Raw genomic sequence first — 13,151 nt, forward strand, 5'->3', positions numbered from 1 at the left:
ATCTGACCCAGATTTTATTCCAGTGCAATAAAGAGCTATAGTCTCAAATCACATGGGCTCACTGAAGAGCACCAAAACCTGCCACATGCAGGTGATCACTGCCAGATCACTCTTAAGAATTTCCACTTACTCTGAAAAGATTTGAACACAGACATGAATTTGTGAGATCAGTAGTTCTCTTATGTAGTTCTTTGAAACCTTTAAAAAAGCATGGCACATTGTTCAGAACGTGTCCGGAGATTTAGCAAGTACTAATGAAGTATTCAGAAGAGACATTTTTATATGTTGCAAACATTTTAATGATTACTTTTGAGCTTACACATTGGGTGCTTTTTTTTTAAACTTCAAACTGCAACAAGTTAAATAAATGTTTATAATATACAAAGAAAATACAACCGAAAGTAAAACTTGCTTTAAGTGTGCCTTGCACTAGGAACCAGTGTTTTTTATTAGCTTTATTGTTGAGCTGCACAAACACACTTAAGGATTTGATCTTTATAGCAGGGCATTTGAGAAATCAAAATATATTCCACTTGAAAGAAAAAGAAGAAAAAAAATGGTTGTGCATGATTATACGCAAAAACCCACTAAAATACTCCAATAGTGCAGGCACCATTAAAAAAGAAAAGGCTGGAGATGCCCATTAAGTCTAAATTTTAAAGGAAGCAAGTTTCTGACCAGTTAGCTTAAAGCCAGCAAAACAGGGATCAGTGATGGCAACCGTAGTGTACAGGGTATTAAAAGACAAACTTTACACAATACACTGTTAGAAATTTGTATCAGTGAACACTGAAAATCTGATGATCTGTTCTTTGGAACAGTCAAACAGAAACACCTTAATTTCCAGTTGTGCAAGCCCTTGAAGCATCACACAGTGTTCTGTGCCAATTTCTTGCTGGCTGTGTAGTTACAAGGATTTATTTTGTCATTAGCAGCTAACAAACATTCCACATTTTCCTAAAGCCTCACAGGTGAAAAAAGGCAAGTCTCGTCAGAGCACAGCGTGGAGATCGTATTTTTGCACACAAACACAAGAGGCTTCGCTAGGATCAAAAACACTTCCATGTCGCCGGCTGCGCTCAGCGGCTCAGTTGAGATGGAAGCCTTTCTCCATGGTAGCAGCTAGCAGACGCTCCCTCATAATCTCCTCGGAAGAATACTCAGGCAACTTTAGGTAATGCACACATGTATTCACAGATGGGTAACTTGCATCTGTAGCATCAACCTGAGGAAAAAAAAAGAATTTTACAGCAGTTGTTGACAGCACTCCGTATGGAAGTTAAAAGCAGTAAAGTCCTCTAAGTCATGGCACTTGCTGCATACCTAACACCAGTTGTCAAGAAACAATAGCATCAGCAAAGCTACAGGCCAATTTATAAATATACTTGCTTTACATGTACATTAATACTTTGATATTTAAATATATTAATTATACGTGAAAAATATATATGTGGTATCAGAGAGCAGACCTGAAACAAGCGGTTAGTACTAAAACTGTAGCATACTGCCATAAATTGAATAACCAAAATAAACCCCATCACTGTTGATTAGAACGCCCTGCAGTGCCAGCCAAAGCAGCTCCAAGGGTGAGAGCCGTACCTTGCGCACAACAGTGAGCCGGGGGTGGAGGTTTGCCAGCCCCCCGGGTGGGAGCGTCGAACAACCCGTGGTGAACTGCAGGAAAGCCTTCCTCTCATCTGAGGACATTCCACACAAGACTCTCACAAATCGAAGGAATCCAGGGCTGAAAATAAAGTAAAGCAATTAGTTCTGATAACACTAGAAGAGAGCGTGGGGAGTTTTAAAATTTCTCTTAACTTGACACAGTAGAGTTAAAATCTTTAGTCATGTTTAAGCAGACATTGTAAGATTCTAGGGCCTGTTGAGTATTAAGAATAAAACATCCTTAAATAAAAAAAAAATAGTCTTTAATCTCCTTGCAGTGTCTTTAATCTCCTTAGACAAAAAACTATAGGTACATACTTATCTTGGGGTGTTATTTGGGTATCTTGCATTTGAATGCATATTACTGGGTAGAGAAGTAGAGCTCAAACATTTCAGCAGCCTTATTCTAACACAGCTCCAGAAGTGATTTTTATGTTATTGCTACCAAACATGACAAGCAGTGAAACCCAAACCCAAAAACATCAAGACCACCTTCTGATAACCAACCACCAGTAAGTATATTTGTCCCCTACATTAGTACACTTTCTTTTTTTAACTACACCTCAAGAGAAAGGAATAAGAAATATGGGCAAAGTAACAAATGTGCACGGTCATCAAAAAAGTATAACTACTCTCAAATATGAGAATAAAAACTCTAAAATCTAATTTTAGTAATCTGCATTAGCTGCCATTATGTTTTCATTAGTTACTTGTCTTTGAATAATTTTTTAATCTTCTCTCATCAAAAAACTACCAAGTACTTTCTAACCTATCTGTTGTAACACATTGTTTCATGCAATTTTAGACAATCCCCTGCTCTTCAGTAACCACCGTTTTCATCTAATTTGGCAACTTCATCTAACGAACATCCTGGACATTCTATCACTTAACACCTTCCTTTAGTTACTATTTTAAAATCACTTAGAATAAAAGTACCTATCTCTTGTATATCCCAGTTTGGGTTCAGTGTAATTGATGATATCCTCAGCTGCCCAAGAAGGTGATTGATTTCCACACAGAATCATCTGAACCTCTTCATGGCTGAAGGAACTCAGCTTCTCCATTGGAAAGACTCTATTGAAGCCATCTTTAATTTACACAAGACACAGTCATAAACATGAGTCCAAATAATGTTTATAAAATAATCTCAGCATTTAAGTTGTATTTTAGTCAAACCAGAATCAATCAATAGTTTCTTAATTAAGGTAAGTGGAACATCTTCACAATTAAAAACAGCATAACTAATGCAAAGGTATTCTGAAATTAGTATCTTAGCTATTGCATTCTTAAGTAAAAAGTTTATTTTTGAAAGCCATTCTATGCCACCACTTTAAACCAGCATCCCCTAAACACCCATTACTCCACCTAACCTCATATACATTGTTATATTTACAATTACCTCTGAAGGCCTCCATTTGTTTCTGTATACCAGTATGCATGCAGAAGTCAAACATGAGATCTACATACTCCTCTGCATTATCCATTGTTACAGTCTGCAAAGACAGTAGATAGATACTCTAAGAATTCACTGTTCATTAAAGTTATTATTGAGACCATAAAAATTGAACTGCTGGTTAAATTGTAAAGGTAGGTTCTTTTCTTACCTCATCTTCACCACCTGGTTTGAGATCCACAGCTGTAAACCCATATACTTTGGACGAAGGGCAAAACTGAAAATTTAAACTTCAAAATACAAAGTAGTTAATAACTGAAAACAAGTCTGCTACTGCTTTTGTAAACACATCAGATTTACAACTTGCCACACCCAAAAGCACCTCACTGGATTTCAAACCATTGTGAGTGGATCACTTTGAACCACCGTTCATGTATATACAAAAGTACAGAACTACAAACAGTAATGGACTGCACAGATAATATGTGTTTCAAATATATGTTATGCAAACACATTCTTACTCTCTATTTACTTGGATTTGATACCCACTGAAAATTTCATAAATTGAAATTCTAGAGCTATCAGCTTTTTTAGAGCTATCAGCTTCAAAACTACTCAAATAATTTAATTTAGTTCATAAATTCAGAAAAACTATTTCCATTAAATTTCAGCAATAACAATTACAGAGCCATTTGAACTATAAGGCATTTAGGCTCTTCAACAGTGCTACTTGCCTTCTCTCTATAACAAGCCAGGCTAAATTCCACAAGCTCTTTGAGGATATAATTAGAGATTAGTGATCTCTATTAGAGATCACTGACAGAAGGGCTACAAAGATGGAGAAGGGTCTAGAGAGGAAGGCATACAAGTGGCTGAGGTCACTTGGTCTATTCAGCCTGGAGAAGAGGAGACTGAGGAGAGACCTCACTGCAGTTACAGGGGAGAGGAGGGGCAGGCACTGATCCCTTCTCTGTGGTGACAGTGACAGGACATGAGGGAATGGCCTCAAGCTGTGTCAGGGGAGGGTTAGGCTGGGTATTAGAAAAATGTTCTTCCCCCAGAGGGTGGATGGGCACTGGAACAGGCTCCTCAGGGAAGGGATCACAGCATCAGCCTGGGGGAGTTCAAGAAGTGTTTGGACAATGCTCTCAGGCACAGGGTGTGACTCTTGGGGATGGTGCTGTGCAGGTTGATCCTTGGGGGTTCTTTCCAGCTCAGGACAGTCTATGATTCCAAAGCCTTAAGTAATTACTGAATTCTGACACTACACAATTTTTGTGGCACAATATGATTATAATATAATGGTAGAAAAACTGTTGTTTCAAAGGAAGTATTTAAAACTAGGGAGGATGACATCCTGACATGGGTTTACACAGGTATGAGTAGTTCGTCTTTTACAGTTGTTAAAATTCAACACATGCTCTGTTTAACATGGATTTATACACTGCACTAGGAACACAATCTGAGATGTCAATCTGTCCTCTTTAAAAGCTCTCCAAAACACTTGATAAATTTCAAGTTATCAGAGCAAAGAAATTACTGAATCACCCTTCTTTTAAAGCTGTAATTTTACAAGCAGTTGTTTTTACAAGTGTTTATGTCTCCAGAGTAATACATCATTGCAACATAGCCACATTTAATATTAGGAAACTGAGCAAGTGAGAAGAAAAAATCCTCAAACCAAAGAAAAAGAATATGGCTGCATCTCTATGGATTCCCCCTTGCAATGATGCTATTTAAAAACTAAGCTTTATTACTAATTCATTTGTAAATATGTGTTGGCTTCTTTCTCTAACACAAGATTGTTTGCCTATGTATAAATAAATATGAAAACTTACCCCAAGTCCTCTATGCTAAGAGGAGGCCCTGAACCTGACGGATTCTTCAGCATTAATTCCTGTAGTTTTGTGTTCTTTTCATCTTCTGACAGATTTTTGTTGCTTAGAATTTGACGTCTTTTAATTGCAAGGTCCTTAATTTCCTTTAGAAACCTAGCTCTATGTGGGTTTACTAATTCAAAGTCTTCCCATGTCAAAATTCCATTAAACCAGGCAGGAGGTTTAGGTTTTGGTGGATCAAGAATAAATTCTGATTTGGAGTCTTCTTCCAGACTTCCTACTGACAAGGAATCATGTCCTTCTTCTGTGGAAGCCTCTGACTGACTTTCAGTACAGTGCAAGTCTCTGTCACCCCGTGATTCATATATCAACTTACTCATGTTACTTTTAATGTCCCCCATACACATGAGTTTAAAAAAAGGCTTAGAAATGGGTAAATCCACAAGTCTATTGTCCTGAATGCATTTAGCCAAGAAAATTCCAAGGAAATGAAAGAGTTTGGTTATTCTTTCAAGTTCATCACTATCTTGTGGGAATGGTGCTGTAAACAGTCCACATGATCTCTGTACATAGTAGCCAGGTGGTTTCAGTCCACCACCGATATCAACCTGATTTAAGAGAGAGACAAAAAAAGCAGACATGATTAAAAGTGGGTTTCAATAGATATCTGCACTAACTTCTTATACCCTACTGCTCTGTCAAAAAGGAAGAATTAAAAAAACAAGCTGCGGACCAGTGATCATTCTTGACCATGATTACTAGCTGCTGTATGAACATGTGTTCTTCCTACCTGGATATCTAGCTCACTTTCCATTTTTTTTACACAAGTACTCAGTTTAAAATACAAATTAAAATGTACCTGTCGGGACTCATCATCTGGAAAATCATCATCACAAAGCCAAGCTCCCAAATCTGTCCTCTGAAATTCTGCTGCCACCAATGCATAAAATTCCAAGGTAGGACCCAGGCCTGTTCCTTCCTCCCCTAAAAACTCAACCTAGAAAAACATAAGGAAAGTTAATAGTAAATGAAAATCTTAGTGAAATGTTCTGCGTTGGTAATGGAGCAGGATATTCAATATCCTGTCCAGTACATTAGAAACAGCTATCTAACCTCGCTCTGCTAGGCAGATATGCTTTACCTCTAGAACAGATTTTCTGTCTGCATGAATCTGCATGACATTTTCTGCCCACTCCATCAAGGATTCACCTCGCGGAACTTTCACTCTTTCATGTTTGAGGCGTCCAACTCTGAATTCCCCTGGATCATCCCGGCGCACTGTGCTCGTGGTCCTTGTCCGCTCCACAGTGGCTTCACGTCTGTTCTGCAGCCACACAATTGCTCTGGGAAAACACCAAACACCAGCTGTTTAAAACTTCCATGTCTTCCATGCATGAAAACTTGAAAGTAGGCACCAATAAAAAGTGACTTGTTTAAGTACTAATTGACTCCTAATTTCTTTTAGGTATAAACCAAACTAAACTATTTATCAGCCAGAAATGCCCCAAAATACGGGCTGCTTCATATTTTATGAAGTCAGAAAACAAAATAATTTCTAAGTGCCAGATTCTGATGATGGCACCAATGAAAACATACAATTCTTGATCTGAATTCCTGTAGTTTTTACACTACAGTGGAAAGAACAAAAGGTAGAATTTACTGTTGAGCTTTTAATCACAGATGCTCAAAACTGTTATAGACACATATGACACCTTTCATTATATACAGTAAGACAGTTGCACATCACCCCCTTGATACTGACCAAGTTTTGCAGTTATTTACTTACACACTCCTTAGAGCAACACAGAACCAAAGTTCAAGTGCAATCATAGACAAATTGACCCATATCAGTGAAGAATAGCTACATTTAAGAACAGTACTCACATAAAGTCAAATTTCCAAATTTTTGTATGTATTATCATTTATGCAGCAATAAATTACCTTCAAAGCTACCATCTGTTGATTGTTTTGAAAACAGTGCCAAATGTAATGACAGACACAGAGAGTGTACACAGAGTTCATACAGAATAGATGAGTTTCAAGAACTACTTCAGTATTTTAAGAGCTTAAGAAAGCTCTTTACTTATGAAGTAACTAACATGCAATCTTTCCTGAGGTATCTCTTAAAAATGCAGCTTCTCTAAAAAGAACTTTCTTACAAAACAAAAAAGACCGCAACACATGGACCATCTTTCTGCAGAAGTTAAAATTTTTACACAATAAAAAGATTTAAACTGATGTCTTGCAAGTTAATACCTTTTCTTCTCTTCCTTTTCTTTTCTTTCTAAATACCTCATTTTACATTCCTCATATGCACCTCTACTGCATGCAAGACAAAACTGTCATTTTGGCAACTCTCTCTCTACCCTCTGATTTGGAAAATCAAGTGTAGCAACAGCCAAGAAAACCTACTTCTCCCTTCTTGTTACAAAAAAAAGTATACCAGCAAAAAGGTGTACACTGTCTACATGCTCTAAAATTTATGACTGCTGCAATAAAAATATTAATGATTCTGAGGTAACAAAGAACTCTAGAGAATACCCTTGTATGTTTTAAAGTCTGATTTTGTTCCAGTTTCATTATGCAGCATATAGTAACTTTCAAAATAGCCTACTTTTCTTATTTTTTTGCTGTTTTGTTAAAACATTAATGAATTAAAAATAAATGAATCAAAACAACCACAAGTTGCTGGAACAATTAAAAATGTACATGTTTCCAAAAAATTTCTAGTTCATATGATTCTCCAAATGTTTTCTATTTTGTAGTCCTTTATGCAATGAACTGTAACTCAGACAAATTGGCCAATAGGAAAACCTGGCTTATATAAGTACACAAGCAAGTCTTCAGCTGAAGTTAAAAAATTAAATTCCTTGTCACTCTGAGTTTTTCCATCTTCTTCCTTCCCTCACCCAAAATTATTCACATTTGGAAAGAAAAATTTGTCTCATTAGGATTAAGGTCCTTCTGGAAATCAGCAATTTAGAAACTGTTATACATAAAAAATGAAAAGGAAGCAATCATACTTCTTGTATTTTATTTTTTTTTACCTTGATGCTCCAAATGCTGTACATGTGAAGTACAACTGTCTCGTTTCAAACGGAATTAAGAAAGGACACTTGCTTGTTAGTTGCTCACACCAGTCTGGCAAAGCTCCACTTGCTAGTGCCAATGGTTCCTGTAGTTTAATGCAAGGAATAAAACATGTATGAAACAATTCAAAAACCAATAATGGCAAAAAACCCAATAATTTCCAACAATCAAGGTAAGGAAGAGAATAACAGGGTCATAAAAACAATACTACAGATATACACTGCATATAATGTATCAGTGTAATACCTCAATCTGTTGCAGAATCTTTGTAGTAATTTTTTTACTTGTGAATTCATCTGGTGGAAAGTTAAACTGAGGATGCTCATCTCCTTCTGAAAATAATCAAGAGAAAAGTTTTCCTTTATTTCTTTTCATTAAAGTATTTCAGAAGCTCTGCCAATTAAATAAGTTACCTTCTTGAGAAGTCCGTGTTGTGTAAGGGTCACTGGCAACTATATACAAAATTCTAAGTAACTGCAGAACATCTTCCACTCCACAGGAGTTCTGTCCACTGCCAGCTTTGGCCTGGGGTTGCTCCTTGGCCAAACTAAGGATATCAGAATTTTGAAGAGTAGAAATGGCCCCTTGACTCAATCCAGATTTTGATCCATGTTCACAAAAGTCCTGTAAAAAAGAGAATGGTTAAGAATGAAAACCGTGTGTGTTGCTGTCTTTAGGACTGTACTCCAAACTGATTTGAAAAAAAATCAAAATAGTTACTGTGTTCAAACTTAACACTTAATCAAATTGTGCATGGTGCAAATCATGATCCAAATGCATTTTAACACAACTATGTTTAACAGAAGACATTAAAATGAAAAGGCAAGAGCAGCAAAACCTAAACTTGAAACTGGCTTTTGAACATTCAACTTCCCTATAAATATCATGGCTCTCCCTCAACAAGAATCTTTAAAGCTGCACAACAAAGCACATAGCCATTCATAATAAAAAAAGTTTGGATGCAGACATATACCTTGTATGCAGCTATGAGCTGGGAACAATTTCTGTTTTTCCTAATACTTTTATTAGTGCCGGTTAATTTCCAGTGGCGCAGGAAAGCTGAGTCTGCATTCTTCTGCAGGTAGGTTATCAAGTCATTCTTTGGTAATTCATCAGTGCCAAGGTACTGCTCCACATGCTCTACTGACCAGCAACCCTACAACAGGAACCACCAAATGTTGGTTTTTCCTGATTGTAAAGTCTTTAAGATTTCACATGCAACATGTAATGTCTTTTTTTAAGGGAGCATGCATTTACAAATACACTCACTAATATTCTTTAGGTAATTGAAAACTGTTAGTTTTTTTTAATGTAGCATTTCAAAAACCACAACAATACTCTTTTGCTTTTATTAAACAGCCATAAAACAAAGACACAGAAGTAGGTCTTACCATTTTTCCACTTTCTTTCTCTTTATCAGAATCCTTCATTTCTCTGTACATGATTCTAGACATCAAAACAATAAATTAATACTTCATACTCATAGCACATCCTCTAAATTCTGAGGTTATACATCAACTTGTTAGGTATCAGTGACATTTAGATACTGTGATGTAAAACAGCAACAGCAGCTGTTCTTTGTTGCACTAAACATCTGAGATACCCGGAAGCAGCAAATTTCTCAAGCTCTATTTTCATGATAAATCATGCAAAGTATTCATGTTTCTTTAAGTGAGACTGGAGAAATCAAACAACCTTCATTGTGCCAATTTCCCAAATCAACTTTAGATTTTTCACTACACATGCACCAACTCTAAAATTTTGAACTCCTAGAGAAGCTTGCTGTGCATTAACTTAGAAGACATGCACATTTAGAACTATTTCTCATGTTTCTCAACTATTTCTAACAAAAAAACAGTTTGTTACAGCATGCAATTTTTGACAGAAGACAACTCAGAAAAAAGGCCCAACAGAAAAGCACTGACAAAATCTGAACTGTAGTTAAAAATACTGCACCCCTCCTTACTGCAGTTGTCACTCCTATACACATCACTCTTCTAATATGACAGAAGTTACATTGATTAGGGTAGTAAATGGAAAACACTCCCCACCACACAGCCATACAATTTCTGTCTATTACTATGAAGCTATTAAGGTAAAATTAACACTGAGAAAATAACTGAGGTAGGAAGGGCCCTCAAATATCACATTTAAATAGATTTCCTGTATTTCAGTTTGAGCCCTTTTTAACTCTTGCCCTCTCAAATGTCACAACACAGAAAAGTCCACGGTCTGGCTTCCCTATGTCCTCCATCAGGTATTGATGCACATCAGTAAGAGCCCACAAGTCCTTTTTTCTCCAGGCTAGACAGATACAGATCTCTCAGACTCTTTGTATGACAGAAGCAATCAGCCTTTTAATCATCCTAGCAGCCCCTTGCTAGACTCACCCCAGTGTTCCTGTCCCTCTGGTACTGAGGAGCCCTGAACTGGGACAGAGCACTGCAGGTGTAACTCACCAGTGCTGAGCAGATGGGGATGATCACCTCACTCAACTTTCCTAATGCAGCCCAGGGTGCTGCTGATCTTCCTTGCTACTGGGCTCCACTGCTAGCTCATGTTTAACTTTATGCCCACCTGGATTCACAAGGCCTTTTTCACCAACCTCCTTTCCAGGCTGTCTCCCAGCCTGAGCCGTAACACGCAGAGCTGTTTTCCCCAGCTGACATACTTTACATCTCCCTTTGTGAAATGTCACAAAGCTCCTGTCTCCCCATTTCTCCATCATGATGAAGTCTCTTAGAATGGCAGCACAACCACCTGGTCCAACAGTGACTCCTCTCCAGTTTTGTTTTGTCTGGGAGCTAAGGGTCTGCTCTGTCCCATCATACAGTCCACTTATGTAGATGTTTAAAAGGTCCTGGACTCGCATCAACCCTTGGGGTACACCAGCTGGCCTTTACACCAAGGACACAACCATCTGAGCCCAACAGTTCAGACATTTTTGAGACACTATCTAGTCCATACTTTTTAAGTGTCACAGAGAGAAAGCAATGAAAGCCTTCCCAAAGTTGAGGAAAATAATATCTGCTGCTTTCTTCTCATCCACTGAGCTAGGCATATAGTAGAAGGCTATAAGGCTAGTTAAGCATTATTTTCTCTTCATAAATCCATTCCACCTACTTCCAATCACCTCCTTATCCTTCATCATTTGAAAATGGTTTCCAGGACTATCTCCATCACCTTTTCAGGGATGAAAGACTGACCAGTTTGTAGCTCCCTAGATCTTTCCTGTCTTTGAGGGAGGCAGGAATGACACTTCCTTTTCTCCAGTCCTCAGAAGTATCTCCCAACCCTCATGACCTTCCAAAGATAACAGAGAATGGCCAGCTCCTATGGGTACATTCCATTGGGTCCCATGGACTTGTATAAAAGTGTTCACTAACCTTTTGCCATTCACATATCACCAGATTCAATTCCAGATGTGCTCTGGCTTTCCTAATGCTCTGTATTCAAACTGGGACAACTAGGATTACTCCTAGATCACCTGACCCTTCTTCCACTCCTTGCATGCTTCTCTTTCATGCTTTTTTGTTAATCCATGGAGGTCTCCTACTGACTCTGACTTCCTACATATTGGGATAGACTTATTCTTAAGTCTGGAGAAAGTGATCCTGGAAAAAAATCAACCAACTCTCCTGGCTGATTTTTTGCTAGGACTATAACGCCATGGAATTTTCCCAAGCAGATCTCTAAAGGTTATGATTTTTTCCCCTGGTTTTGCAGGCACAGCAGTAGTTTTAAAACCAGTAATAACATCCTGACATAAATACAAAAAAATCTAATTCTAGCATTGCTTATTACAGAGGAGGAGTTAAAAAATTAATATCCATTTCCTAATCAGCCACAGCATTCTCTACACAGAATAATGAAGTGGTGAGCTTACGTGTATGTTGGCTCCCAAATCCGTCTAAGTTTGTCTGATTTCACACTGCCATTACAGGAAAGCTGTAACAATTTCTGTACATAGTAAAAGATGGTGGATCGAAAGTTTGTTAGGGGCAGTTCTACTTCTCGAGTTGTTCCAAGACCCGAAACTTTCAAGGTAAGTGCTAAACGTGGTGAAGGCATGCACTCAACCTCTTCCAAGAGTTCTGAATGAGGTGTACCTGCAAAAATCATGTGAGAACCCTTAGCATAAAATACATAATGCATGACAAGGTGGCCTAAATGTCAATACCATGGTTCAAGAAGGAAGTGTAATGACTTACTGCACACATGCCAGAGATGAGACAGAGTTCTAACTATGAACTAAATTATGACTGAACCATTTCTTTATGGGAATACAACTAACAGAAATTTCTGAAATCCCTACTGATGCCTGTATCTTGGTAACATCTTATATATTATCACAGCACATGCATTCTTTTCCTACACAGTACCTGCCTTTCAGTTCTTCAGAATAAGCAGTGGCTTATTTCCATCTATGCTAAAACCTACTTATTCCTCTCTGTAATGAACTCTGAGTACCTCCACTGTGCTTGAATAAGAATGAACTAAGGAGCCAAGGAGCAAGATCAGGTGCTGTGCTGTTGACTGTACACACTTCTCCATCACTGCATCACCTTGTCCCTGCCTCAGCTTTGCACTGTTTCAGCACAGCCTCTCCAATCAAAACTATTCTGGGTAGCGTTAACACAGTTAAGTCCCTGCAGGTCAAACCAGGCATCTTTAGCACATCTTTAATGTATCAAGAAATTTTATTATTTATCATGGTAAGAGATGATCCTAGTTAAATTCCTAAATATGCTTATTTTACACAGCACTTAATTTACTCTTCCCTCAATAATGCTTAGATCTGCAGAGGGAGATGAAACTCTCATTCAAACAGAGAAAAGCCACACAGCCACAAGAGCATGTTGTACTGATGAATAGTGACAGCATCCCCAGATCCAGTGGGCCCTTAACACTAAATCTCCATCCTAAAGCCAGATTAAGCATCACATACTTTGGCAGCATACCTGGGGGAGGGATTTCTAGGTCAGTTGTCTGTTGCACATTAGTACGACCAGGTCTTGGGTCAAAAGCAGGAACCAATGCAGAAAACTGTCGTTTCAACACATAATCATCATCCCATGTTCTCCTACGGCCTCCTTTGGTTTCATACTCCTCTTCCTCCTAATAAAAAAAAAAAGGCAAATTAAAAAAAAAAAAACAAATCCTAG

At 37.9% G+C, this 13,151-nt stretch overlaps 1 protein-coding gene across 7 annotated transcripts in view; it reads right to left on the reverse strand.

Moving 5' to 3' along the window:
• Positions 1-281: 281 nt before the first annotated feature.
• The window catches only part of HECTD1 (HECT domain E3 ubiquitin protein ligase 1), a 59,554-nt gene continuing 46,684 nt past the window's right edge, over positions 282-13,151 (reverse strand). For all 7 annotated transcript variants that reach the window (XM_054275328.1, XM_054275325.1, XM_054275324.1 and 4 more), the window contains exons 28-42: positions 12,948-13,104; positions 11,873-12,095; positions 9,378-9,432; positions 8,960-9,142; positions 8,400-8,610; positions 8,233-8,318; positions 7,944-8,071; positions 6,038-6,239; positions 5,756-5,893; positions 4,897-5,504; positions 3,270-3,348; positions 3,065-3,158; positions 2,602-2,752; positions 1,600-1,744; positions 282-1,225 (exon numbers count right to left, since the gene is read on the reverse strand). In XM_054275328.1, the coding sequence (XP_054131303.1) occupies positions 1,088-1,225; positions 1,600-1,744; positions 2,602-2,752; positions 3,065-3,158; positions 3,270-3,348; positions 4,897-5,504; positions 5,756-5,893; positions 6,038-6,239; positions 7,944-8,071; positions 8,233-8,318; positions 8,400-8,610; positions 8,960-9,142; positions 9,378-9,432; positions 11,873-12,095; positions 12,948-13,104 (2,598 nt within the window). In that variant the 3' untranslated portion in view covers positions 282-1,087. The remainder of the gene's footprint in view (positions 1,226-1,599; positions 1,745-2,601; positions 2,753-3,064; positions 3,159-3,269; positions 3,349-4,896; positions 5,505-5,755; positions 5,894-6,037; positions 6,240-7,943; positions 8,072-8,232; positions 8,319-8,399; positions 8,611-8,959; positions 9,143-9,377; positions 9,433-11,872; positions 12,096-12,947; positions 13,105-13,151) is intronic.

This window comes from Melozone crissalis, unplaced genomic scaffold (assembly GCF_028551555.1).
Source record: "Melozone crissalis strain CALT ecotype California unplaced genomic scaffold, PUWL_Pcris_2 ptg000018l_1, whole genome shotgun sequence".
In the NCBI taxonomy this organism is placed as follows: Eukaryota; Metazoa; Chordata; class Aves; order Passeriformes; family Passerellidae; genus Melozone; species Melozone crissalis.